General features: G+C 39.3%; 1 protein-coding gene across 5 annotated transcripts in view; it reads right to left on the reverse strand.

Annotated features, from left to right (window-relative positions):
• Nucleotides 1-26,442, reverse strand: part of NRP2 (neuropilin 2) — a 255,966-nt gene that overhangs the window by 84,731 nt on the left and 144,793 nt on the right. For all 5 annotated transcript variants that reach the window (XR_015739693.1, XM_087913793.1, XM_026707612.2 and 2 more), the window contains exons 11-12: nucleotides 8,850-8,966; nucleotides 1,462-1,614 (exon numbers count right to left, since the gene is read on the reverse strand). Coding sequence is in view for 4 of the 5 variants with exons in the window: in XM_087913793.1 (XP_087769919.1) it covers nucleotides 1,462-1,614; nucleotides 8,850-8,966 (270 nt within the window). In the remaining variant the exon portion in view is untranslated. The remainder of the gene's footprint in view (nucleotides 1-1,461; nucleotides 1,615-8,849; nucleotides 8,967-26,442) is intronic.

A 26,442-nucleotide genomic window follows, 5' to 3' on the forward strand; every position in this document is an offset into this window, starting at 1 on the left:
ATTGCAAACAAAGGCTGATGCTTAACCACCTAAAAGATACATTAATCAGTGACACTCAATTTGTATTGGACAATTTTTGTTGTCTTTTCTGTTCTGCCCAGCAGGGAATACTATCTTTCAATTCTAGAGCCTTATAAATCTAGTTATTACCACCAATATATAGCTACCAGGGAGAATGAATGGTTACAAAATACTTCTCTATTAGTCAAGACCCACGAATGGGGGATGGGAATTTACTGAATATGCATGCTCCTTGAGTACAGATGTTGCAGTGATCAGGACTAATGCCTTAGCAATAAAATTAAATTGTGTGAAAGATTTCTCTCAAACAGCAGGATCACTTCTAGTAAATCCGCAGATTTATGCTATGAAATTTTAATGCCTGTTCATGGAAATTAGGCAAACATTTATTTGAAGCTAGCAAATATCTCCTATGTTCAATGGGGAGAAGGAAAAGCATAAATCCTGGAGTTTGTTGAAAGAGATGAAGAATGAGCTAACAGACTTTCAGCTAGAGACAAACTTAAATCCTCCACACTACATGCACAAGGTCTCATATTGTGAAGCCCTTATTGTGTTCACACAGTCCTTTGTCTGACATCATAAGCCTCTGTAATAGCAGAAGTATCAAAGCCTCCAATGCAAATATCAGGGTCTTACAGAGGCCCAGGCAAGTTCTAGTCTCAAAGGAAAATTGACAATGAGCATAGTACAACAGCAAAAAATCTCCTTAGTTTCACACTGAAGGAGTATTTGCATGCAAGGTAATGTCTAGAAAGCAGAAGCCAAAACAAGCATCCAGACTATTCAAAGTGAGACTTTTATTATTGATGTTCAAAACCAATACCAGCTCACCCAGACAAAAACAAGTACACTGTTCCATTTTCTTAGCGCATAAAAAGTCTGCAGATAAACTGAATACACATGCACATGGATAGTCAGCACATGATTTCAGTTTCCTCTCTGGTGTGCAAGTATCCCTCCTGCAACAAATGCTTTACTTAAATAATCATTCACAACATTCACAGATAAGAGATGATATGCTACAATTATAAGGGCTAAGGTCTAAGAACAGGGAGAACCAAATTCAAATTCCTGTTCTGAAGCTGTTCTTCCATAGCTTAGCCTAGCTTATAGGGCAGTGGTGAAGACATAATAATAGGTTGTATGTATATGTAAACCTGTATTAGGAGAATTATACTACATATTGATTTACATCATATACATATCTGTTTAAAAGCACTGTGACTTTTTTTTACATGTATCTTAGATTGATTTTATTGAAGAAACATAAAAAATACTTGGAATTGATAAATAATTTTACAGCAATATGCCAAAAAGGCAATGTTCACAGTCTTTGTAATGTATTCTATAGTTCTTCAGAGATAATTTAAATACTTATTTTCCTAAGTCCACAGTTCATGGATATTTTTTCTTTTGAAATGATTTTAATTGACTTACCTGGGTAGACCCCAATGCCTGGTTCTAAATGGCTAGTCCAGGTTTTTCTAGAATGAAAAGCCCATGTAAATCCTGTAGACGTGTCATGTGTCCAACCACAAAAATCTTCAGGAAGATCAAAGTTGCAATTGAATCCTATTGGGATCTGGAAATCTTGTGAGAAAACAGCACAACATAAAAATAAGATCAAAGGAAGGCCTGTTTCTATTTAATAACTTAACATAGTTGGCAAATCATAAATAGTTATAGAAATATAAAGTCTTTTCAATATGTGCAAGCATACAAAACAGATTAGGGGTTCAGATAAATCTGAAATAAAATTTTGGAATAAATTATAAAGATTCCTTCCTGTGCAAAATGTTCCTGTTTTGAATTTACTTTAATAAAATATAATAAGACAAGGCTTTAAAAATTGGGCACTAGAGGGAACTAAAAATTACAATTAAATGAGAAAGACTCTTAAATTTGACTTACAAATGAAGCAAAGTAATTTAACATTGGAGATGCTTAAGGATATTTTGAACAATGGACCCAGAAGTTAAATAGTGTCTATTTCTATAGAAAGAATTTATCTAAAGGAATGTAGAGGACTTCTGGGGGGCCGTGCTCCACCAGCTACTCTCATACCAGGATGGCTGGTGGGTAGGGAGTTTCACCTGGAATTTTGAGGGGAAGGGGAGGCACGAGATGAAGAGGGGTTAAAAGAGGGAGCGTGCAGAAAAAAGGGAGAGAACAATGGATGGCTGAAGAGGAGAGGGGAGGAGGTGAAGGAGGAGGAAGGAGAATAAAGGGAAGCAAGATGATAGCAGAGTGGGAGGAAAAGGGGAGCCAAAAGTAGAGTGGAAGAATAGCAGCTGAGGGGTGTGTGTGTGTGTGTGTGTGTGTGTGTGTGTGAGAGAGAGAGAGAGAGAGAGAGAGAGAGAGAGAGAGAGAGAGAAGAGAGAGAGAGAGAAGCAGAGAGATAGACAGAGAGAGACACAGGGAGAAAGAGAGAGTCAGAGTGGTTTAGGAAAATGTGAGCGAGTGAGGCAGGAAGAGACTACCAGCTGACCCTGTGACCGCCATCTCTACCTGACAAGGATTACCTGGCAAAACAGAGGAGGCAAGAAAGAAGAGGGCAGAGAGCCAGACAAACAAGTGTGTAGCAGAGCCAGATGTGGAGTTGAAAGCAGTGGAGCCAGACAAGGCAACATGCAATGGAGCCAGTTGAGTGGACCAATAGCTGAGAGGAGCTAGAATCGGATGAGTCAGAGGTGCAACGGAGCCAGACAAGCAGGATGGCAGGCAAACTGAAAGCAGTGGGACCAGATACTTTTGAGAATGGTGGAGGTGAGCTGAGCAAGTGGGGCATGTGTGAGACTGACCAGAAGTGTGCAGTTGGCCAGGGCAAGAGACAATGATAGAGACATCGGGATGCTACAATAAGGACATGAGGCAAAGGATGGGATTGAGAGTCAGGAAGAGCCAAATTGCCTGGAGAAGAGCCTGGAGAAGACACTTATGGGGGCAGCTATACAAGAGTGGACTAATCAGGGATCTACTCTAGTCCTTTCTCATAGGAGGGGTGATCACACCCAGAGACATGAACCAAATAAGTAAAATGGACTCAACCACCATTGCTAAATAATGAGAGGAACAAAATAGTCCAAAAAGCTATTTCAGTGTAGTGATTGAGATTCCAAGGGACACTTGGACAGAGAAGGACATTCTGCAAGTGATAGGGTTCTATCCCCAGACCAGAGGATATAGTGGTGGACTAGACACTTCCCCCTCCTATGTGTTATTGGAATGGAAGAGAAGAGCCCAGCTTGCTTTGGGGGTAAGAGCTTCCAGTTAAACAAGGATGTAGGGGTTCGGGTGGTTCACCCAACCACCCCTTCAAGCCAGTGAATCAGGGGGTAGGGTCAAGGCCACACCCTTAGCTGGGACATTTGCCCCAAAGGAGAAAGCACACACCACAGACAGTGCTTCTCAAGATTATGGAAGACTTTGTGACCATGTGCACCTGGGCTGGACCGGGTACAGGAAATGATGTGTCTTCAGGGATCCAACCTATGCCAGTGGGGGAAAGGGAGTATGAAGCCTGAATGGAACAATCACTGCAGGCAGTAGAGGAATGGAATGTTCCAGAGGCACAAAAGCAGCATAATATCATGGAGATATTCTGACCTAGGCTTCCCCCAAAAGCACTAAGCAGACTTTTTGTTCTTTTATTAAATGAAGGTGAATTTCACTTGCCAAGTAAATATTACAGCAGAATTGAGCACTGCAACCAAAAATGAAATCCCACCTAAGCCCTACCTGGTTGCAGAATCAATGGGAACACCTTCTTCTGTAATGGGTTTCTACTTATGAGGGTCTAGCAAGGGTAAAGCAGTGAGGCATCACAACAGGTACCAATGACAACTTTTGCATGCACAGAAGAGTGCCCAGGCATGAACTGTCAAACCATTTGTCAGAAATGGTGTAGGCAGGGTCTCCTGCTTGGGTGGGAGGTTGGACTAGATGACCCACAAGGTCTCTTCCAACTCTGTTAATATGTAATAGACCAGATGCCTTATCCCTCACCAACAGAGTCCCTGACAAATTAGTGGACCCCTCCCTCATAGTGCCAGTGCAAGTGGAGGGTATTTACACAAGGATCTCCTGGATTCAGGCATGCAGGTGACTCTGTTCTACAGGGATTTCTATGGGAGACATCTGAAGCACCTTCCCCTACAAAAGCTGGACAATCTGGAGATTTAAGGACTTGGGACTGAGAGATTTCCTTACAACAATTATTTACCACTCCAGCTGGTGTTTGGCTTTGGCTGTGAGGCACCCTGAAACCGTTGATATCTTGGCCATTGTATGCACCTGCCCCTCACAATCCCGTGCATTCAAACAATCAAGAGAAGACTTCTTTCATATGTCCACTGGCATTCTACGAGTACAGTTGGATGCTCCAGGGTTTATCAGGGCCCCAGGAACTTTCCAGTGACTGATGGAATGAACAGGAGGAGACATGAATTTGATCAATGTGTTAATATATCTAGACGACATCATCGTCTTTGGAGAGACATTAGAATAGCATGAAGAGCACCTGGTGAATGTCCTAATACATCTCCATAATGACGGGTTGAAGCTGTCACTGGAGAAGTGCCAGTTTTATCAGTTATCAGTTACTTACCTTACAGAAGGGATATCGACCAATCCTATGAAGCTTGAAGTGATCCCTGGCCCAGACTGCAAAGTTTGGGCGAGCTGAAATCATTCCTAGGATTTTGCTCCTATTATCAGCAATTCGTCAATGGGGTTGTGAAGATAGCCCCTCCTCTCAATGACAATTTTAGGAATGAGGAAGCTAAAGATGTTTGAGTAAGCCCCACCAAATAAGGGACCCATGAAGTCCTGGCAGTCAATACAAGGAGGGCAGTGGTCAGCAGGCTTTTTACTAAATGAAGAGGAGCCCCTATTCTGGTCTATGCAGACCCAACCCTATGAGCTACATGTCAACATGTAAGGGACAACCTTGATGGGGTATTGTATCAATAACATGAAACATTTAAGATTTATTGTCTATGCCAGCAGGAGCCTCATCCCACTCAAGAAGAACTATCCCACTCATAAAATAGAATCCATGGTGTCAAAATGGGCAGTGGTGGACAAGCTAAAAGTCTACATATATAGATGGGGTGGAGTTTGAGGTCAAGACCAATAACTTAATTCACTTATGTATCTCCTGCCCAGGGCATAGGTGATTGGCTGTTCTCCCTGGATTCCACTTAAACCTAAATTACTATCCAGAAATAGGGAATATGGATGCAAATGCCATGTCAAGAAGGCCTTGTGACATAGGGCTGCTGATAAAGAATGGGTATGCAAGCCCTGTACCAAGGGATTGAACACCAGGCTAGAGGAGCAGCAGGGGCAGAGGCTATTAGGGTCACTGCTATGAGTGCCACCAAACTATATACTGCAATCCCACCAAGAAGGACATGAGGAGGCCCTGTTAACCAACTGCCTGAAAGAAGCCAACTGCCCAAAAGACTGTTGCATAAAGAATGGGATCTAGAATTTGGTGTTTCCATGGACCAGACATGGTTTGCACCAGGGCTACTTGGATTGGTTGAGGAAGAGCCTGAAGAATGCATATGATACAGCTTAAGCCGTTTCAGGGACACAAGGCCAAAGAAACAAGAGGAATTATGACTGAACATGAAAATTCTGGTTTTGTAGCCCATGACCAAATGTTGTTGCTGAATCTGGGCATCCCCCAGAAAGCATAAATTAGTTGACTGGTGGAGTTCCCAGACTTGCATTGTCTGCTAGAAGCTACCTGGGTAGCCAGATTCTCCCAGAGGAGACTATTTCTGAATGAGGTGGTATGAGTGCCCCCACAGTCCAAGTTGTAGCCTGCAAAACTTTTCCCAGAGAGAAAGGGTCCAATGACCAGAGAACAGCCCTCTTCACCAATGGAAGAGGAAAAGGAGGACAGTGATGAAGAAGGGGGCTGGATGAATTGGCTGTGGCCATCAAAGCATGCTGAAGCTGCCCCACCTACACCTGACACAGATATTGGCTCAGGGACACTTAGGCCAGAAGCCCCCAAGTTTGTGCTACAAGCTTGGGAGCAAGAAGAAGTCCTCATGGAGCCTGCAGAAGAGGCAAGTGGATCCTCTCCACAGCCGTCAGAATCCAAGAATGAGCTCCTAGCTCCAGGGACCCCTGAAAGTGCTGAACCGTCAGAGGAAGACCCATTCGCCCCAGGTGAGCCTGAAGACCCCAAAGAAGGGTAATACACCACCCTCAGAGATTTACATATGGCACTCTAGGCCATAGCATGGAGAAGGTGAGGTGTGAGATCACTGTTGGTGAACTGTTTGCCACTCTTTGGGGGACCAAAGATTCTTGGGCAGGGGAAATGTATAGCCACCTCCCAGTGATAGCGCTCCACCAGCGCCTAGATATCCTCATACTAGGAGCGAGGAGTATCACCCAGAAATTTGAGGGGAAGGAGCAGCATGGGATAAAGAGGGGTTAAAAGGGGGAGCACATGGAGGAAAGAGAGAAAACAATGGGAGACTGAAGAGGAGAAGGGGAGGAGGTGAAGGAGGAGGAAGGAGAACAGGGTGATAGCAGAGTGGGAGAGAGGAGCCAAAGTAGAGTGGAAGAATAGCAGCTACTTCTACTTTTTATTTTACTTTTTATTTTTTTTTCAATTTATATTAGTTTTTACTGTTGTAAATATAATTTTTAATAAAATTATAAAAACTCAAAGAAAGAATACATAAATCATATGATTGTTTATTTTGAGATTAAAAATCATAGCTAAATCAAAATAAAAAGCACAGAGGTTGTAATTAGTGTAATCCATGATGAAATAGAAATTCATCAATGCACTGTATAATGTTTAGTTAGAATACTTGACATTCCAGGTGAATTTTCCCAAGGCTAACTGTTTATCTGAAAATCAGCATATCTGAAAGAAGGTTAAATTGAAACAAGTAGATGCTTCCACACTATTTGAAAAAATGATGCAAGAAGGGAGGGGGAGGACATTTTATCTGAAGCTACTCAAGATTATTTCTGGATACTTTAGTATGGATATTGCTTAAGTATCCACATATCAGGCACTTCCCCTGAAACCACTTTTAACATTACAATAAATCAATGTAATGTTTTGTGAAGTAACTCACTCCTTGCTATTAAATAAGATCAGACTTCTGATCAAGCCTCTCTAGAGTTTGGCCTGTCACTAATAATACCATTCTGCAGTTCTGAGATTTCTTGGCTAAGAATGAGGGAGAAGCAAGAACAATCACTTAGCTGCAAACTCATTACTGACAACAATACAACTGGAATAGCCAAACAATCCCTATAAGTGGCTTTTAACTCACTGACATCAGAGAATTGTTTATTCTCTTCTAGCCAAAGAGATGGAAAGATGGGAGGGAAGGCGCATACAGGTAGTTCTTGACTTACAACCACAAATGAGCCCAAAATTTATGTTGCTAAGTGAAACATTTGTTAAGTGAGTTTTCCCTCATTTTACATCCTTTCTTGCTACAGCTATTAAGTGAATCATTGCAGTTGTGAAGTTAGTAACATGGTTGCTAAGTGAATCTGGTTTCCCCATTGACTTATCAGAAATTCACTGAAGGACACTGCAACTGTCATAAATATGAATCAGTGACCAAGCATCTGAATCATGCGATCAAAGTGAAGCTGCAACAGGCATGTGAAAAATGAGCATAAGTCACTTTTTTCAGTGCTATTGTAACTTTGACCTGTCACAAAATGAATTGTTGTAAATTGAGGACTACCTGTATTATATTACATTACAGGGTCATGAAAATCCTTTGAAAGAGGTTCTATGGAATGAAAGGACGTGATAGAAAAACATTTTTTTTCAAATCCTGAAAGGACATGATCCTTTCCCAAAGTCATACAGCTGCATGAGCTTGGAAAGAGAGGCAGTAACTCCAAGGAGTCAAAAAGAACCCCTTCATAATGTTCTTGTGTACTATGAAGCACCTCTTTCAAAGGATTTGGAGTCCTAACATTAAAAACCAGCCATAGGGACAGAGCAAAATAGCAACACAAGTATCTATCAGCCCTTGCCATGGAATGGGGGTGCTGCCACTGCTTGTCATTTGAGATGTTTAGCCCTCCTTGGGAAAAAAAATGAGGAGGAGGAGAAAGCATACAGTATGGCTATTTATTACTTTATATGTGGTACCTCGGATATATAACATGCTAAGCAATCTCAGGTGAAAGATCTTAAGGAAAGCCGTTCAGGATGGGATCAACAGGGCAAAAGTGACATGTGCTCTGGCCCCTTGGATGGAATATATTCATGAATTAGATAGTGCTGGGGTGGCTGTTACTTACAACCTGAACAGGTGGGGACAAATGGTGTGAATGGCAAGAGAAGAGAACAGTTTGGCTGGGAAATGAAAGAGGAGTTGCAGGAAAGCAGGCAATCGGGGCCTGAATACACTCCACAAATTTGATGACATAATGACTCTTAGGATCCAGAAGAAAAGTAATAACTCTCTCTTGAACTCAGCACGGTCAGACCATTGGTGAAGATAATCAAGAACTCTCTGATATAACTTTCAACTCCCAACAAATCCCCACCAGCCTTCCTAATTATAAAGACATCTGGAAAGGTCTAGATTTTCCACTCCTGACCTAAATGTTCTGAGCTGAAGCCTGCTAAAATGCTATCCACCTGCTTGTACTGAGGGTTTTTTCCTCCCCTTGCTGAATAGAGTTTGAAATCTTCAAAGCAGCAATTAATAACGTACTTGATCACACAAATATTTACATATGCAGTTCTACAACTCACACACTTTGCACATCTTGTGTGACATACGATATGTTTTCACCGGCTAAGGAAATACCTCCATTCTCCACACAATCATCACCACAATCTGTTGCCTCTTCATCAGTGGAAAACTGAGTGGTCATCTCTTCACTCTTCAATGTGGGCTTCAATGTCTCCGCAGTGGACTTCACATCTGCACATTAAAGAAAAGAGAAAAGAAAGGACAAACAAATAAATGATTTCACCAGATTCTAGATCGAAGTGAGATAGCAATCATATGTGATAGGAAAGAGAAGATTTTAGTTTTATTCACTTCCTATTGGGCCTCAGCTTGCCTGGCTAAATAATACTGGGACAGTTTGTTATTGCACCACCACTTACCATTTTTTGAATGATAATCTGGCAGATTGGAAAAGGCTTCAACAGAAAAGTCCAGTACTTAGGAAGGCAAGTGACTACAAGTAGCCCTTAACTTATGACCACAATTGAGTCCCAAATTTCCATTGCTAAACAAGACAATTGTTCAGTGAGTTTTGTCCCATTTTATGACATTTCTGACCATAGTGTCGCTAAGTTAGTAACATGGTTGTTAAGTGAATCTGGCTTCCCCATTGATTTTACTTGTCAGAAGGTTACAAAAGATGATCACATGACTCTTGCACATTGTAACCGTCATAAATACATGCCAGTTGCCAAGCATTATCAGTCCTGGTGGCGCTGTGGTTAGAGTGCAGTACTGCAGGCTACTTCTGCTGACTGCCGGCTGCCTGCAATTTGGCAGATCGAATCTCACTAGGCTCAAGGTTGAATCAGCCTTCCATCCTTCCGAGGTGGGTAAAATGAAGACCCAGATTGTTGGGGGCAATATGCTAACTCTGTAAACCACTTAGAGAGGGCTGTAAAGCATTGTAAAGTGGTATATAAGTCTAAGTGCTATTGCTATGATGCTATCTGAATTTTGATCACATGACCCTGGTGACGCTGCAATGGTCATGTGAAAAATGTTTATATGTCACTTTGAACTGTCACTAAATAAATGGTTGTAAGTCAAGGATTACCTATATCATACACATTTACAGCCGCCAGCCCCCATTTAGAATATAATCCCAAACATACTGCATATGGTCAAGCCCTATGATGCAATCACAATTATTGAAGTCATCAACAGTGGTATACAATTAAAATTACAATTACAATTTAAAACAGGTCTTCCTCAAACAACAGCACCTAGCCAATTAATATTTTTTTTAAAAGATGAACAGTGCTATATCTAAATAATAAATAATAATAAATAATAATTACAAGACAGATCCAGGAAAGAAACAGTTATGAACATACAATGACATAGGCATAAGAATAAATGTTCTGTTTGTTTTGTTTGTTTTTTTAAAAACCAATAAAATTGTTTTTTTTTTAAAAAAGAATAAATGCCTATGGTAGCCCCAGGCATCAATTCTACTCTCATATCTTCTCTAAAAAAAACCCAAGATTTTGACTTAATAATGTCACTCCCCTGAATCAAGAGAAGTTGTTTGTCCTCCACTTGTTGTACATGCCATTGCTATCAGCAATATACACCACTTACTGTTGCCTTTACATAGGACACAAGCTGCCCACACTCCATACAGTGGAATACATGGATACAAATCTGATATCAGAAATGGAAATATTATTACAGCAATAAGAAAACATTTCTATATTTTACACTTCAAGATAAAAACACTGCAAAACAATTGATAAATTCATTAATAAATCCAACACCATTTTACAGATTATGAATAGAATAAACTTTCTGACCCAACAATATGTTAACCATCAAAAATGTTATATCACTCCTGCAACTCTATGCAGTTTTGCCCTTCTTTTCTTATTTCTTTTTACCCTGTTCTCCTTTTTTACTCTCTTTCACCAAACATAAACCTACTATTTATGGGCTTATGCTATTATTTTTCAAAATAATAAGCTCCTATGATAATGGACTAGTGGCCTGTACAATAACACAGGCCCCTTGGTTGTTTTATTACATTAGACTTACACAGCTGGAAACCAGTATATTTATTTTTTGTTTATAGACATTATGTAAATTTGAGTTTGCCAACATATATAAAGGTAAAATATATCATGCTAAGTGTCAACTTCCAGATCACTTTTTCTTTTTGATGGACCCTAAGCTCTCTTCAAAAATAAAAATGAGCACCTTCATCTCAATGTTTTATTTGAATTGCATGAAATGAAGCAGAAGGATGAGAGGCAAGATCATGAACAATTGATAGTTTTTAACCAATTTAACTGCCTCTCATGGATGACATTTTGTGAATGATCAAAACCTTTCCCACTAGCTATTTTGCAACAGCCCTCAGCATAACCTGAAAATCTCAAGGATGTTAACTAACACAAAAAGAACTCTTCAGTATATATAATTAAATCTTGCATGTTTAAAATCTCTCTTTTTTTCAAAGATTTCTTTCTTTCCGAGACTGTAGAAATATAGTCCATTTCTACATATTATTTTTCTTTTGTCCTCTCCCAAACAGCCGTTAGCTGTCAGTACTTTAGTCAGGGTGCATAGTTCAGTCTTTATGTGTGTCTTGTCTGCCAGGCGTTTGGTTCTGGCAATTAGTGTTTTGGCCACGGAGTTTATCTGTGGTGGGTGGTGGTGGGATTGGGCGTTGAGGTAGCGGTTGGTGTGTGGTATATGGTGTGTCCTAGTGTGCCATCTGTTTTTTTGTAGATTAGTACATCTAGGAATGGTAGTTGTTTGTTTCCGATTCCGTGGTGAACTTGATTTTGGGGTGTGTGCTGTTTATGTGTGTTAGGAAATTGTTTAGGTTTTCTTTTCCATGGGGCCAAATCACAAATATGTCATCAATGTATCTTAACCATAGTTTGGGTTTGTGGGTGGCATTAGCTAGGGCTCTGGATTCAAATTCTTCCATGAACAGGTTTGCAATGGCAGGTGACAGTGCTGATCCCATAGGGGCTTCTTCAATTTGCTTGTATCTTTGTCCTTTGTATATGAAATATGTGTTGGTTAAGCAGTGTTCTGCTAGTTCCTTGAGGTGTTTTAGCTGGTTGGTATTTATTTTTGATGATTTCAAGAGTTTCTTTTATCGGGACTTGAGTGAATAGTGAAACCACTCAAAACTTACAAGCAGATCTTCTTGTTCCATGTGCAGATCTTTGACACAGTAGTAATGGATAGAAAAGACTACGAAACAAAACTGACACACCTACTCCAAGACTCCACATACAAACCCATAAACACGGACCCAACCACATATCTGGAAAAAACAACCAAGAAGAAAATTATAACGAGCCACATGAGCAAAGAGATTCAACAGACGATCATCCCAAGAGAAAAATCTTCCAGATGCCCCAAACTATACGGCCTCCCAAAAATACACAAAGAAGGCATTCCTCTCAGACCCATAGTCAGCTCCAGAGGAGCACCACTACAAAACCTAGCTAAACACTTAGCAAGCAGCTACAGCCCCATGCTGAAGCAGCAGCTTCACATGTACAAAACTCATACCACTTCTTGGAAATGATCAAAGATCTACACGTACTGACAGCTAATGGCTTCCACAAAAGCAAAATCACCGGCTTGATCCACAAAAACACACTGAGACATAATGGAGAACTAGAAGATGAACAGACCTATGGAACAGCTGTCCTGCCCTACATAAGAGGTACTACAGACAAAATCAGTAAGATACTACGCAGGCATCACATCAAAACTGCCTTCAAAACACAGAAGAAGGCGGAGCCTCCTCGCCGATGGACGGTAGATCGCAACTCTCTGCGGCTATCGTTTGTGCTCTTTCGTCGGAGAGCCCCAATCATTCTGATTAGGGGCTGAAACTGCCTTGGAGGGGCAGCGGAGTAAGAGGAAGCAGCAAGCTTGATTGTGGGGAGCCGCATCTCCCCCTCCTGGGCTTGGTTTTTTTCCTCCCGAAGACGACTGCAGCGGTGGTCCAAAATGGCCATCCCGAAGAGGATGACTCAGCTCGACTAAGATTTGTGCAGGAGGGAAGAAAGAGGTGGATAACATCTGAACCAGGACAACTGGGCAATATAACTAAACAAAAGTACCCCGGGATTAAGGTAATATAGAATTTTTAAGAAAAGAAAAGTGAGCGGCGAAATTACAAAGGGACAGAGAAAAAAAGAAAAATATTTTTAACAGCTAAATGGGGCTTCGAACTGGGAAAGGAAGAAGCTGGAATTAAAGATTTAATGAAATTGGACTAAAATAATTTAGGAATAAACAAGTATAAAACTAAAGCTGGACTTAAGATTGTCAAAGAATAATAATAACAAAGTTTACAAATTGGAGACTGGATTGTGTTGGAATATTGAGGTTCGAAAAACCTTAAATAAAAAAATAGGGGAAAAAGGTGAGGAGTTTGTATAATGGAGAGTGTCACCTTTTGATAAAAATTTGGTTCAAATAAAAGGGAAAGCATCCTGTTTTTGAACGAACTGGTGTGGATATAACATTACAGAAATATTGAAACAAAGTAAGAATTTTAGAAGGTGAAAGCAGAACCAGAATAAAGGAAAAAGCAAGGAAAGATTGTGGGACTGATTGATGTTTTTGGTATAAACCCTGGACTGGAATAACTGAGAACTTTAAAAAAACTGAAAGAAGAAAGAAGGAAAGTAAAAGTGGTTTCTTTTTGTGGACTTTAACAATCATAAAATATAAGAATGATGATATCTCTTCGGGAATTAAAAATGGAACTTAAAAATATGAGAGAATTACTACAGGAAAGAGGCGAATCACTTTGCTCTGTGCTAGAAAAAATGGAAATGGCGATCGAAGAACAAGAAGAAAGATTCTCAGAGGAGGAGGAATCGACTCAAGGAGAAGACATTTTAAATAGACAATTAACACAAAGAACTCTACAAAGAAGTGGGGAAAGAAGGAAGGTTAAAAAGTTGAGTTTTAAGAAAGCAAGTAAAAGAGGGAATACCTGTGAAGTCAGGAAAGACAGGAAGATTCAGCAGAAAAGGGGAAAGGAAGATATTAAGAAAGAGAGGGATATAATTTGGAATGAGAAAAGATATGGGGAAAAGAGGGGGAGGAGAAGCAGCAAGAAACAGACATATGAAATAAATACAGAAATAGTAATATGTTTAAAGGAAATTGTTTCTTTACAACTAAAGGAAGGAATACCTGTGAAGTTAGGAAAGGCAGAAAGACTCAGCAGAAAAGGGGAAACGAAGATATTAAGAAAGAGAGGGATACAAACTGGAATGAGAAAAGATATGGGGAAAAGAGGGGGAGAAGCAGTAAGAAACAGGCATGTAAAAGAAAGAAACACAGAACTAGTAAAATGTTGAAAAGAAATTGCTTTTTCAGAGATAATGGTTGATGAATTAAAAAGGGAATTCCACAGGGTGACAAGGGGTAATAAGAATATTTCTGCAATTAAAAATATTTAGAAAATAGGGTAATATAGAAACTGATAACTCTTATTAAAGGGCGGGAAATATGCTGTGGAATCCAATTGAAAAGATGTAATGATTAATGGTTTATTGGGAATTAAGATGAGGGAATAAAAGTATATTCTAATCATTAAGGTGTCACACTCAAAATAGTAAAAGAGGGGAAACTTATATTTGTTCTTTTTTCTTTTTGTGTGGGTGTGTTAAAATTTGTATTAATTTAGAATTCACACAAAAAAATGTGTAATGGAAAGGGAATATGACACGACTAAAGAACCAGCTAAATTAATAAGTTTAATATAGATTATTAAAAGCAAGGAGAGACATTGGTAACTTCATTATTACTACTATTAGGCAAATACATATTGTTTATTTTTATTTTTAAAATAAATATTAAGGATTATATTTGAAATAATTGAAATGAAATAAAAAGATGTTTAGATTGAGATTAATGAAAGAACTTAGAATTAAACTTGATTATTATTATTATTAGGCAAACACATATTGTTTATCTTTATGTTTAAAAACATATACCAAAGGATTATATTTGAAATAATTGAAATGAAACAAAATCGATTGAGATTAATGAAAGAGGCCAGAATTAATGTGTTTGTTTCTCTCCTTACTGAAAATTTGGAATGGAAAAGGCAATAATAGAATTAAGTATGCATATATCAATGTATAATTGCTGTCATATTTGTATATAAAGATGACCCAGAAATATGTTGTCCACTAAAAAGAGATTTTTGTTTTTAATGTGAAAAACTGAATAAAGTTTTTTTAAAAAAAAATGCCTTCAAAACAGACAGAAAAATAGCAGCCATCCTAAGAAACCCCAAAGATAAAATTGACCTGGAAAACCAAGGCATATATGAAGTCCCCTGTGCATCATGCCCTGCCACATACATTGGACAGACCAATAGAAGAATAAGTACTCGCCTGGATGAACACAAAAATGCAGTAAAAAGCTGGAACACACTTCCTCACTAGTCCAACACATGAAAGCCACAGGTCATAGCATCGACTTCAATGGCACCAAAACCCTAGCCACTATAGAAAACCCCAGCCACAGAATTATCAGAGAAGCCATAGAGATTGAAAAAAGTCCTGAAAGCATGAATAGAAGAGATGATTCCACCAGACGGGCAAATTTTGGAAACCTGCACTCACAAACAAAAAAATCTCCACACCACAAGCCAGGCAAACACCTGGGCACAAACAGATCCCCCCTGATACCTCCAGCTCAAATACACCCCAACCAGGCACTCAGATGAAACCTAGCTTCCTAATAAATGATAGCTGTCCATCTACTCGGAGCCAAGCTGCACTAAAAGCCTCCAATACAGGAACACAACGTTGCCAGCCAATCAAGACAAAAAAAGCCACAAAACAGACAGAAGCTATTAGAAACACCAATCAAGCAGAACACAGCAAACTCCAAGACTAATAAACACAGACCAAGACTCCCAACCAATCAGGATGAAGAAAAAACCATTCTGGCACAACAGTAGGCTAGCCCCAAATTTAAAACTGAAACAGCTGTGAAAGTCTGACTCACAGACGAACACTATACAGAAGCCTGATGATGGCAGAAGGGCTTCTGTGTGTGTGTACACACACACACACACACACACGCAAACAGTATAAAGATTCTTATTTCAAGATTACCAGCCTGCCAACCAGATGGGTCCTAAGAAAACCTAATACCGGAAACCTGCTGGGAGCTGATCCGAGAGTTCACAGACGTGTTCGATGGGAACCTGGGCAATACGGGGACACCCATCTCCTTCAACCTCAAATCCCAGATTGCCCCCATAAGGACGAAGCCACGCAGGATCCCCGTTGCTTTATGGCCCAAAATAGATGGTCAATTAGACAAATTAATTGCCCAGGGGGGTTTGGAGCCGGTAGACCATGTGAAGTGGGAAACGCCAATAGTAATGCCTGTCAAGCCAGATGCGCAGACTACAAATGCACGATCAATAAGGCATTGCAGCAGAATGCCTATCCAGTGCCTGTTGTGCAACACCTTTTACATTCCCTGGGCAAGGGAAAGACTTTTGCAAAATTAGACCTACTGGTGGATAATGCCATTGCAGAAGCGCAAACTATCGTAACCCACTGAGGGGCTTTTAAATGCTGCAGATTACAATTTGGTGTGAGTGTGGCACCAAGACCTCATGGAACAACTTTAAAAGGCATTCCAGTGGTCATGCCATACTTTGACAACATCTTAGTCTCTGCAAACAACAAGGAGCTCCTTGACTGCCTAAGAATAGTTCTTAGTAGGTTTCAGGAGGTTGGACTAAAGATTAAAAAAGAAAAATGCCAAATAGTGGTGCCATAGGTCAAGTTCTTGTGTTATCTAATAAATGGCTCAGGGCTGCATCCAACTAAGGAAAAAGTCAGAGCCGTACAAGAACCCCCACCCCCAGAAACCAAACAGAGCTCCAGGCATTCCCGGGATTGTTGAACTTTTATAGTGTCTTTCTGCCACAGAAGGTGACAGTAGCCGAACCACTGCACTGGCTTCTGGATAAGGCGGCACCATGGGCCTGGGGTTGAAGGGAGGCCACTGCATTCACAACCATAAAAAAACTGTTGTCATCCGAAAGTGTTTGATGGACTCTTCCAGTCACCCTTACATGCAACGCCTCCCTGTTTGGTGTCGGAGTCATCCTCAGCCACTGAATGCCCAATGGGCTCGAGGCCCCCAATTGCATTCTATTTGAGGATATTTTTGGTGGCCAGATGGAACTACAGCCAGCTGGACAAAAAGGCGCTGTCTGCAGTTGCAGGCATAAAGCATTTCCATGAGTACCTCTTTGGCATGCAATTTGAACTAATGACTGACCATAAACCGCTGCTAGGCCTGCTCACAGGGGACCGCCCAACACCGAGCATTTTGTCACTGCACATGATACAATGGACATCCTTTCTGGCAGCCTACAACTATCACCTCATTCACCAACTTGACAAGTCTCTGGGCTATGCCAATGCACTCAGGCAATGCCCACTTCCAACGATTGTGGAAGACCCAGCCCCAGTTGCACCCATACTCCTCATTGAGGAGTTTCCCTCCAGCCCCATCACAGTGGCTGAAATAGTTAGACACTCTGCCAAGGACAAAACCTTGGCCCAAGTACTTAGCTGGGTATGGAGGGGGTGGCCAAAAGGGCCATTTGGCAAGAATTTTCAGCCATTTCTCACTTAGCAACATGAGCTATCTGCACAAAAGGGTTGTCAGCTGTGGGGGGATTGGATGATAGTGCCACCAAAACTAAGTAGACCAACCTTAGTGGTTCTGCATGTAGGCCATCCAGGCATAGTCAGGATGAAGGCACTAGTTGGAAGTTACGTGTGGTGGCCAAACATGGACATAGTCGAATGGGTAGCCACATGTAAACCATGCCAGGAATCCAGACCAGCACATACCCTTCTTCCCCAGTGCATGAATGGGAGATACAAAAAGCACCCTGGTCAAGGGTTCACATAGATTTTGCAGGGCCCTTCCAAGGTCAAACATTTATGGTCATAGTGGATGCTTATTCTAAATGGTTAGAAATAGTGCTAATGTTCTCAACAACAGCTGAAGCAGTCATCAAGGTATTAAGAAGACTGTTTTCAACACATGGCCTACCAGACTTCCTGGTATCCGATAACGGGCCGCCATTTACAGTCACCCAATTTGAACTATTTTTTTAAATTATATTTTTATTATTTACATATAGATATATGCAACATAGTGTGGCCATTCTGGCATTTTCTCCACCATACATACTAAAGTGAAAGACAAATAACATATATACTATTTATACATTGCTAAGTCTTGTACAATTATTTTTGACCAACATGCTCAATACATATATAATATCTCATTCCGGGTCTATTTATTCTAGTTATTTCCTGTTCCTATTCCTACTTTTTAGTTCCAGCCATTGGTAATACCTGCTCCATGTGTCATAATATTCTGTCTCTCCTTTATTTTTTAATTCTAACATTAATCTATCCAATTCTGCACAAACTAATATTTTCTTTATTATCTCCATTTCCGAAGGGGTGTTTTCACTTTTCCAATTCTGGGCATATACCATTCTCACTGCCATCAGAATGTGTAATATTAGATACATTAACCATTCATTATAAGCCTCTGTTATGATTCCTAATAGAAATAGTTCTGGTTTAAATTCTACGCGTTGTCCAACCATTTTTTCTAACCATATCTGGATTTGTCACCAAAATTTCCTTGCTTTTTTACACATCCACCACATGTGGTAGTATGTACCTGATGACTGTTTCTCTTTATATGATGTGGTCAATGTCAATTTCCTATTTCTTTCTCAAAGTTTTTGCCACCTCTCCAGTTCAATATTGTACCCAAAGTTATCAGCCCATACCTCCATTGTCTCCTTAATTTGCTCTTCCTCCATTTTGTAGTCTACTGAATATTTATAAATTGTTTTTATCAATTTGTCATTGGTCCCCACTAGTAGTTTATCTAATCTTGTTAATTCTCTATTGATACCCCATACTTTCACATCCTTTACATACTGTAGCATGATTGTATTTGGAGGTATGACCACCCCTCCAATTCCACCCCTTGTTCTTTTAATTCTAGTCTAGTTTTCAATTCACCCTTTTCATTTAATATGTTCTTATATGAGACATTTCCCCCCATATTTATAAGGTTTGGGTGTACCAGCGCTTCTAATGTGGAGAGCCAGACTGGAATGTTCATATAATTTTGTTGTTTAATTTTATTTCATACCACCGATACAGCATTTCTTATGTAGTGCCTTTGAAAATATTGGTGCACCGTGCTTCTCCCATACCAAAGGAATGCATGCCACCCTAGTTGAATATCATGGCCTTCCAGAACTAATAATTTCCTATTCCTTAAAGTTATCCACCCTTTAACCCATATGAGTACTGCAGTTTGATAGTGCAATTCCCAATCCGGCAGGCCAAATCCTCCTTTCTCTTTCAGGAACCTTTTTAGTCATTTGGTTCAGTTCAGTTTGGTTCAGTTCAGTTCAGTTCAGTTCAGTTCAGTTCAGTTCAGTTTAGTTTATTATCATTGCACCTCGTACAATGAAATTAAATACCATTCTTCAGTGTACATTATGACTATGAAAATAAACACAAACACACATCCTTCACATTCTATACATTGAATTGAAAACCCGATATCGCATTAATATTGCACTATACAGCAGAATTCAATAGAGTTATTTTATATTATTATATTTTATATTATATTTTATATTATTATAGTTTTTATTTTATAGTTATTCAGCTATTATTGATGTGAATATTTTATAATCTGTATTCAGCAAAGAGATGGTTTTGTAATTTTTGATTAGTGTTAAGTCTGAGTCTTCTTTCAGGATCATTGTGATGTTAGCTTCCATCCATGATGGTGTTACCTTTGCTTCCATTAGGACTGCATTGTATACCTCTAATAATATTTGGCCTAACATATCTTGTAGTTCTTTGTATATTACCGTTGGCAGTCCATCTGGGCCCAGAGTTTTGTTATTCTTTTGTTTTTTTAATTGCCTCTATTAGTTCTGGCATTTTTATTTTCCCATTTAGCATGATTTTCATTTCTTCTGAAACTTTTGGCAAATCGACTTTCTCTAAACACTGTAATGCTTTTTCTTCTGTGTAACGTTCATTGTCATCATATAGTTTCTTGTGAAAGTGGTTCCCTTTGTAACTTTGAGTCTTCTGTACTACTTTGAGTCTTCTGTATTCTTCTTCTAAATATTTTTGTTGTTGTTTCTTCCTTTTCTTTTTCTTTGCCATATACGCTATAGCAACTCCCTTCATATATGCTTTCGCTGTATCCCATAAAGATGTGTCTTCTTTCCTATTTTCTTTAAAAAAAGAGTCCCATTTGTTTTTCCATCATCTGTCTAAATTCTCCATCATTTAAAATTGATCGGTTTAAAGTCCATCTTATACTTTTCTTTTGTCCTTTCCAATTGATTCTCATTGGATTGTGATCTGCCCAGAAATCAGCATCTATTTTTACTTTGTTTACATAAGAATTTAATTCCATCTACATCCATAACCAAGTCGATTCTAGACCAGGATTGGTGTCTGTTAGAATAATATGTGTATTGGTTCCTCCCCTGGTTTCTCTCTCTCCATATATCCTGTAAATTTAGCTCTTCTGCCATTTTAAAGAAGGTTCTAGGTAATGTTCTTCTGATTCCCTTATTTTATTACATTTGCAGTCTAGTACTTTATCTATTATTGCATTAAAATCTACTAAAATGCAAAGATTGTCACACTATCTCACTTATAATATTATGTAGTTTTTTTGTAGAATTGTTCTTGTCCCCCATTTGGTGCATAAATTGGAACTAATAAAACCCATTTTTGATTTAGTATTATTTCCACAATTAAGATCCTTCCCTCCTCCATCACTGTAAATTTGCTTAGCCTGAATTGTTTCCTTAAAATATAGCACCACCCCTCTCTTCTTTTGCTGTGATAATGATACGAATATTTCCCCAGTTTGGGGTATTTTTGACCAACTCTGTGGTCAATTGGGTACCTCAGTCTACCACCAACCAGAATTAACACAAAGCGAAAACAACATCCCATGAGAAAACAATAATAACCTGAAATCCCACCTGCAGCAGAGACACCCCAACACGACCAACAAATATACGCACCTGGAGAACATGAGTCCAGCAAGGAATCACTGAAGAACTGGTTCCAAAAGAGTTGACCACACCTAGGCCCAAGTTCCAGGTTCCACTGGAAAACATGACAGCAGCAGCAGCCAACCCGACTGACCTGGCGACCGCTGCTGCTCCAACTTAAATGGGTTGGAGCAAGATCACCACCGCCATGCCTACCTGCAGGACTACGTCAGCTAACCACATGCTGATTGGTCAATGCTCTGTCTGGGTGGGGAGGTGTATTGCATATCCAAATGAGGGTGTGAAGCCACTGAATAAAGGCTTCACTCAGGTCCGCCACCAAGGTGGGAAAAATACTTTGGTTTTATTGGCTAAGCCATCTGACAGCTCCCTGTAAAAGGACGAGTTGTCTGACAGGCTGTTGTTGGGTTATTGCTTCTTGCAATAAAGAGTTTGGAGTTGAAGATCTGCCTCTGTCACTTCAATCACCCACTACTAACACTTATTTTGCAACTTCTTATTCTGAGACTTTCAGTGAGGGGTTCTGCTAAATTATTTCTTACAAACAACTAGCATATGGAACAGAGGGATACACAGCAATCAAGAGAAGGCAGATTACAGATTACACAGCAATCAAGAGAAGGCAGAATGGATGGATTAACAGAATTCTTGGTGTATGCTTACGGGGCTATATTCATGGATCAGTGCAACCAGCTTGCAGCTGCTCCTAATTTGCTGTCCAAATTTGAAGATTGAGATTAGTCTACTTTGGATCCCTTGTGTTCATGTGCCTGGTGCTCTTGAAGACTGCCTGTGCTTCCTTCCAGGCCTTTATGTTTCAGAACAGCATTTTGCATCTGATGCAACATAAGGTCATGGTAACAAAGACCATTAGAACCACAGCTGTGTATGATCCACAAGGCAATGGGAAAAGAGGGAAGCAATTACTCATAGATGAGTAATTATGTTGTCTCTATGAAAACACCATGCGGACATATACCTTTGCAAATATGAATGAAGCATAGAAAGTGTGCACTGGAAATCAACTAGAACTAAAAAATAAGGAGGAAAAAAACCTGCCAGATGAATTCTAACCAAGCAGTGAATTCAGACTCCCAGCAACCAAGTCATAAAATTAATAGAAAATTTCCTTATGAGCAGAATAATAAAGTAATAGACAAAAGGCAATTAAGTTTCCTACATGTGATAGATATCAACATAGCCCAAGTCCCTTCTAGAGACTGATTTATGGATCCAAAGAAATAAAGAATTCTTTCAGCTTTGGGTTTGGTGGTCAATTATCTTTTTTAGGCTTGTAGCCTTACTGATTTTTATTTGAACTGGCAAAGAGATTTACTGCAGCCCTAAGAAAACTGAGATCAGGAATAATACCTTTTTCTTTCATTAAAGGAGTAAGACACAGAGAAAGCACACACATATATTCAGATGAGCCAGTACATAAGAACAAGTCACACAACACCTCAAATAGCGTATTCATGAAGTACAAGAAGATCTTCTAAAGTTCTGTGGTTTTTTGTAAACAACTACATGATTACATTTGGCTGTACAGCTCAACACTCCAGGAAACCCCCTAAGAATAAGTGTCAAGATCAATTTAAGTCATTAATTAATAAGATCTGCAGTAACTTACATAATAAGTACTTGCCCCTTCAATTTAAAGAAAGAAAATAATGAGGTTGCCTTACAGAGAACCATTTTACCCTCTTAAGAAACATTCTGTGTAATATCATATGCTGGACTCTATGAGATCAGTGCTATCATGAAGTTCACAGATATGATATATCAACACAAATTCTAAATGAGGAATATAATTTACTATTATTACTATCTGGTAGAAATTTGCTCGATCTGTTGAGATCAATCCAGTAAGGTTAGTGTGCTATGTGGGCATATTGGGAAAGAGGGGGGGAGGGAGGGAGGGAGGGAGGGAGGGAGGGAAGGAAGGAAGGAAGGAAGGAAGGAAGGAAGGAAGGAAGGAAGAGTTCCATGTTGTAGTCCTCCCTTAGCAACAGAAGCTGGCTGGCAATTTGGGCCAATCTCTCTCTTAGCCTTAGACTAAGAAATCTAAAAGAATCTATCTACCAATTGGACCAGCATGATAGATTACAGTTCATAACCTTTAATGAAGAGGTCTTCATCATGCAGTGGATTTATTTAGACTGATAATACAGACATTCTGACAGCTTGGTCAAACTGAGAGTTCAGGAATTTGCTAGTTGGCAAACCTCATCTGATTAATTCATGCCATGTCTAAGAAGCTGTTCAGCATGTGACTCAGTACAAAATAATTCTCAGGCTTTCAACAAAATACTACACAACTGCAGAGCTCTATGGTTTATAAATTCAGACCTGTTATACAGCCATATATCTTCAATGGTATTAACAGCAACTTGCATGAAAAGGAATTGAACAAATTGGCTATTAAAAATATCTGGGGAACCAAGAAATCCAAAGTTAAATAGCAGATGCATTAAACCCTTTTCTTTTGTAGTCAAAGATTTACAACAGGAACATAACTTTGAGAGTGATCTTTGAATATGAAAACCCCATAGTGTGTCTGCATCCTCTGATGGAGTAATTTAGAAGCTCTGCAGTGTCATATATGGTCAACAGAGTTGTACAGATTTCATAGCAGAATAAAGCAAACTTACTACAACAGTAGGAGAGACAACATGTGTTAAGACTGAAATGTATGCAAAAGATAGTCTCCCTCTTGCTGGGCAGTGTATGTACTGCAAGAGGCAGTCGTGGATCCTATTACAAAGCTGTCGAGCAATGGAAACCAGATGTTTGCAAGTTCAAAGGAGAGAGGACTAGTCACGAGCTAATATTTGTCAATCTTCAGAAGGGAAAAAATGTTGGCAGGCCCTTGAAACAAGCCAGCTGTTGACCTAATGTTTCAATTTTTCTTCCTACCAAGCAGCTAGAATGCCAAATGCTTTTGGCACAAGTTTCTATAAGAGGTACTTCAGGTCTTATTACTGAAGGGCTCCAGAAACAGATCGCTTAAAGGTCAAACATGCAAGTCATACCATAAGTGGTCATTTACTGTATATTTAAAAAGTTTAACAAGACGTTACTAAGGCAACAAAGATAAACAAGTACCACCATAATTCACAGTCCTTGAGGGTTAAAAAAAAAATCTACCACCAAGTTGCAAATAAGCATGTTCTTCAAAGAGGTATCCAAAATTGGTTTAATAAAAGCATTCAATTATTGGTTTTATGAAGTGAGGTGTAGTATGGGCAACTGGCAAGATAAATGTGCAGTCTCTAGACTGGTGCTGTCTAGTCTAGCCTCATCTAATCCATCCTTGATCTAGCTTTGGTTTGTCTTTCTTTCAAGTAAAAATCCTAGTCTGAAACTGATGATCAAAGGTTAAGGTTCGTTCCCCAAGCTTGTGGGTTGGTTTCTGAATGATTTATTACCAGGCTAGGTAACCAGGCTAGGTGTAGCCCAAACTACAGATATTTATTTATTATCTTTATTGTCAGAGTACAACATTTGTACAATGAGATTGGCTGAGCCTCTCTTCATGCACCCCCCCCCAACACAACTCACAGTGAGGATAGAAGTCCCGCCAGTCTATCATACTATGTTGACATGAAGTTATTTTCCATTCAGAAGTCTGACAGCCCACAGGTTAAAACTGTTCTTCAGCGTATTGGTGCGGCTGGCTATGCTTCTATATCCTACCCGATGGTAGAAGAGTGAAGAAGTGCTGACCGGGATGTGAGTCGTCCCTGAGAATTTTCCTCACTCTTCTAAGGCAGCGAGCCCTAGCGATGTCATCTAGTGGTATCAGGGAACAGCCCATGATATTCTCCACTATTGCAAACTGATGATCAACTTAAGGCTTTATATATTGGTTCTGACAGTAGATTGAAAGGCATTCAACTGAGTGCTTCCCAGAAAAAGCATAAATAGCATTAATGGGCATATAATTAGGCTATAGTCTTTCTTCTAGATACCTAACATTTAGATGAAAGACCATTTAATCACATGAACCTCCAATGTGCAGTCTGAAATTATGTTATGCAAGCCATACATTGGCCATCTTGGTAAGTATGGACAGAAGATGTTAAGTTTATTGTATCAGCAGACTTCTTCCATTCCAAAAATGTATGTGTGTATTTATTTATTTTTTAAATTTTATTTATTTATTTATTTATTCATTGGCTTTCTTGAGGTAGCATAGATATTTAATGCTGCCAGCTCCCATTTTCTCCCCAATGACAACCATGTAAGATGGGCTGAGATGTTCTGATTCTTGGACAAAGACAAATGTAATAATGGCAGGCAAGATGTACAAGTTATATATCAATATTTAATGCAAACTTTCAAAAAAATCTTTTTCCAAGAGTAGCATCACCTTGCCTGAACAATTTATACTCATATATGGGTACTCAAGTAGTATCATGCCTCTGACAGAACAATATGGAAGGACCCACAAGATCTTCCACGTTGAGGCTATAATTTTTAGATTTGTGGTTCAAATATTCCCTGTCAAATAAATACAAACATTTAACTGTACTGTGACACCTGACAATAGCAAAAAGGGCCAGTTTATCAATTTTAACTTAGAATTGTAGATGTGTTATTATTTTCATATATATATCTGATGAAGCATGCCAAAGTATCGTTTATTGAAAGGTAGTAACAAACTAGTAAGGGAACTGCTTCTTTGGAAGTTTGTACAGCCCAAGCCAATCTATATAAACAAGTTTTTTTTTTAACAGATATGGTTTCCAAATAGAAATCAAACCTTTTTTACTAGTGACATCTGGAAAGCAGACTGAACACTAAATGCATCTTAACAAAATAAAAGAGAAAGTATAATTTCCCAGCTCTAACAGTCAGCAGTAAAAGGATTTAGTTTTAGTTGGTAGTGGTAGCTTGTGCTCCACTTTTTGTCATTTCAGCTACGCTTGGAAGCTAGAGGGCTAAATCCAGCTGACAGTTTTCATACTTATGATTACAAATCAAAAGGAAGAATAAGTTTCTTTATAAAATCGTATGTGTAACATTTTGATTCCTTAGATTGACAGATAATTGGACTCTCTCTCAAGAATCCTGAAATATAAAAAATATATATAACCTTGTGATACAGATATCTCAAGCTGAGTCTCTCTAGTTTTTGAGGTGTTCCTGTTAATTATACTGAACTTCTTCCTAATATATGCTGCTGGGCATATGAACTAACATAAAAAGATATCACAAAACATAGCATCAAATTAGAGCAAGGCAATAATTAAAACAGACATACAGAATCATCAGTTTTGAGAATTACACAAAAGTGCAACTCAATGGCTCACGACGGGTGCAGGCATTAAAATATTATCATCACTGCCACCATTACAAACCATTCTTCTTCTCATATACATTTCTTCCCATTCCCCTCCCCATCTTAAGTCCTAATAATATATATGCTCACTCATACAGATTATTCCACACATGCACCCTCTTGCTCCTCTTATTTTATTGGTAGAGATGGGGAAGCTTAAATTGTTGTGTGTATGTTGAGATTCAGAATGCCTGCTC

The sequence above is a fragment of the Pseudonaja textilis genome, chromosome 1, assembly GCF_049901715.1.
Source record: "Pseudonaja textilis isolate UNSWEBS1 chromosome 1, rPseTex1.2, whole genome shotgun sequence".
NCBI classification, from domain to species: domain Eukaryota; kingdom Metazoa; phylum Chordata; class Lepidosauria; order Squamata; family Elapidae; genus Pseudonaja; species Pseudonaja textilis.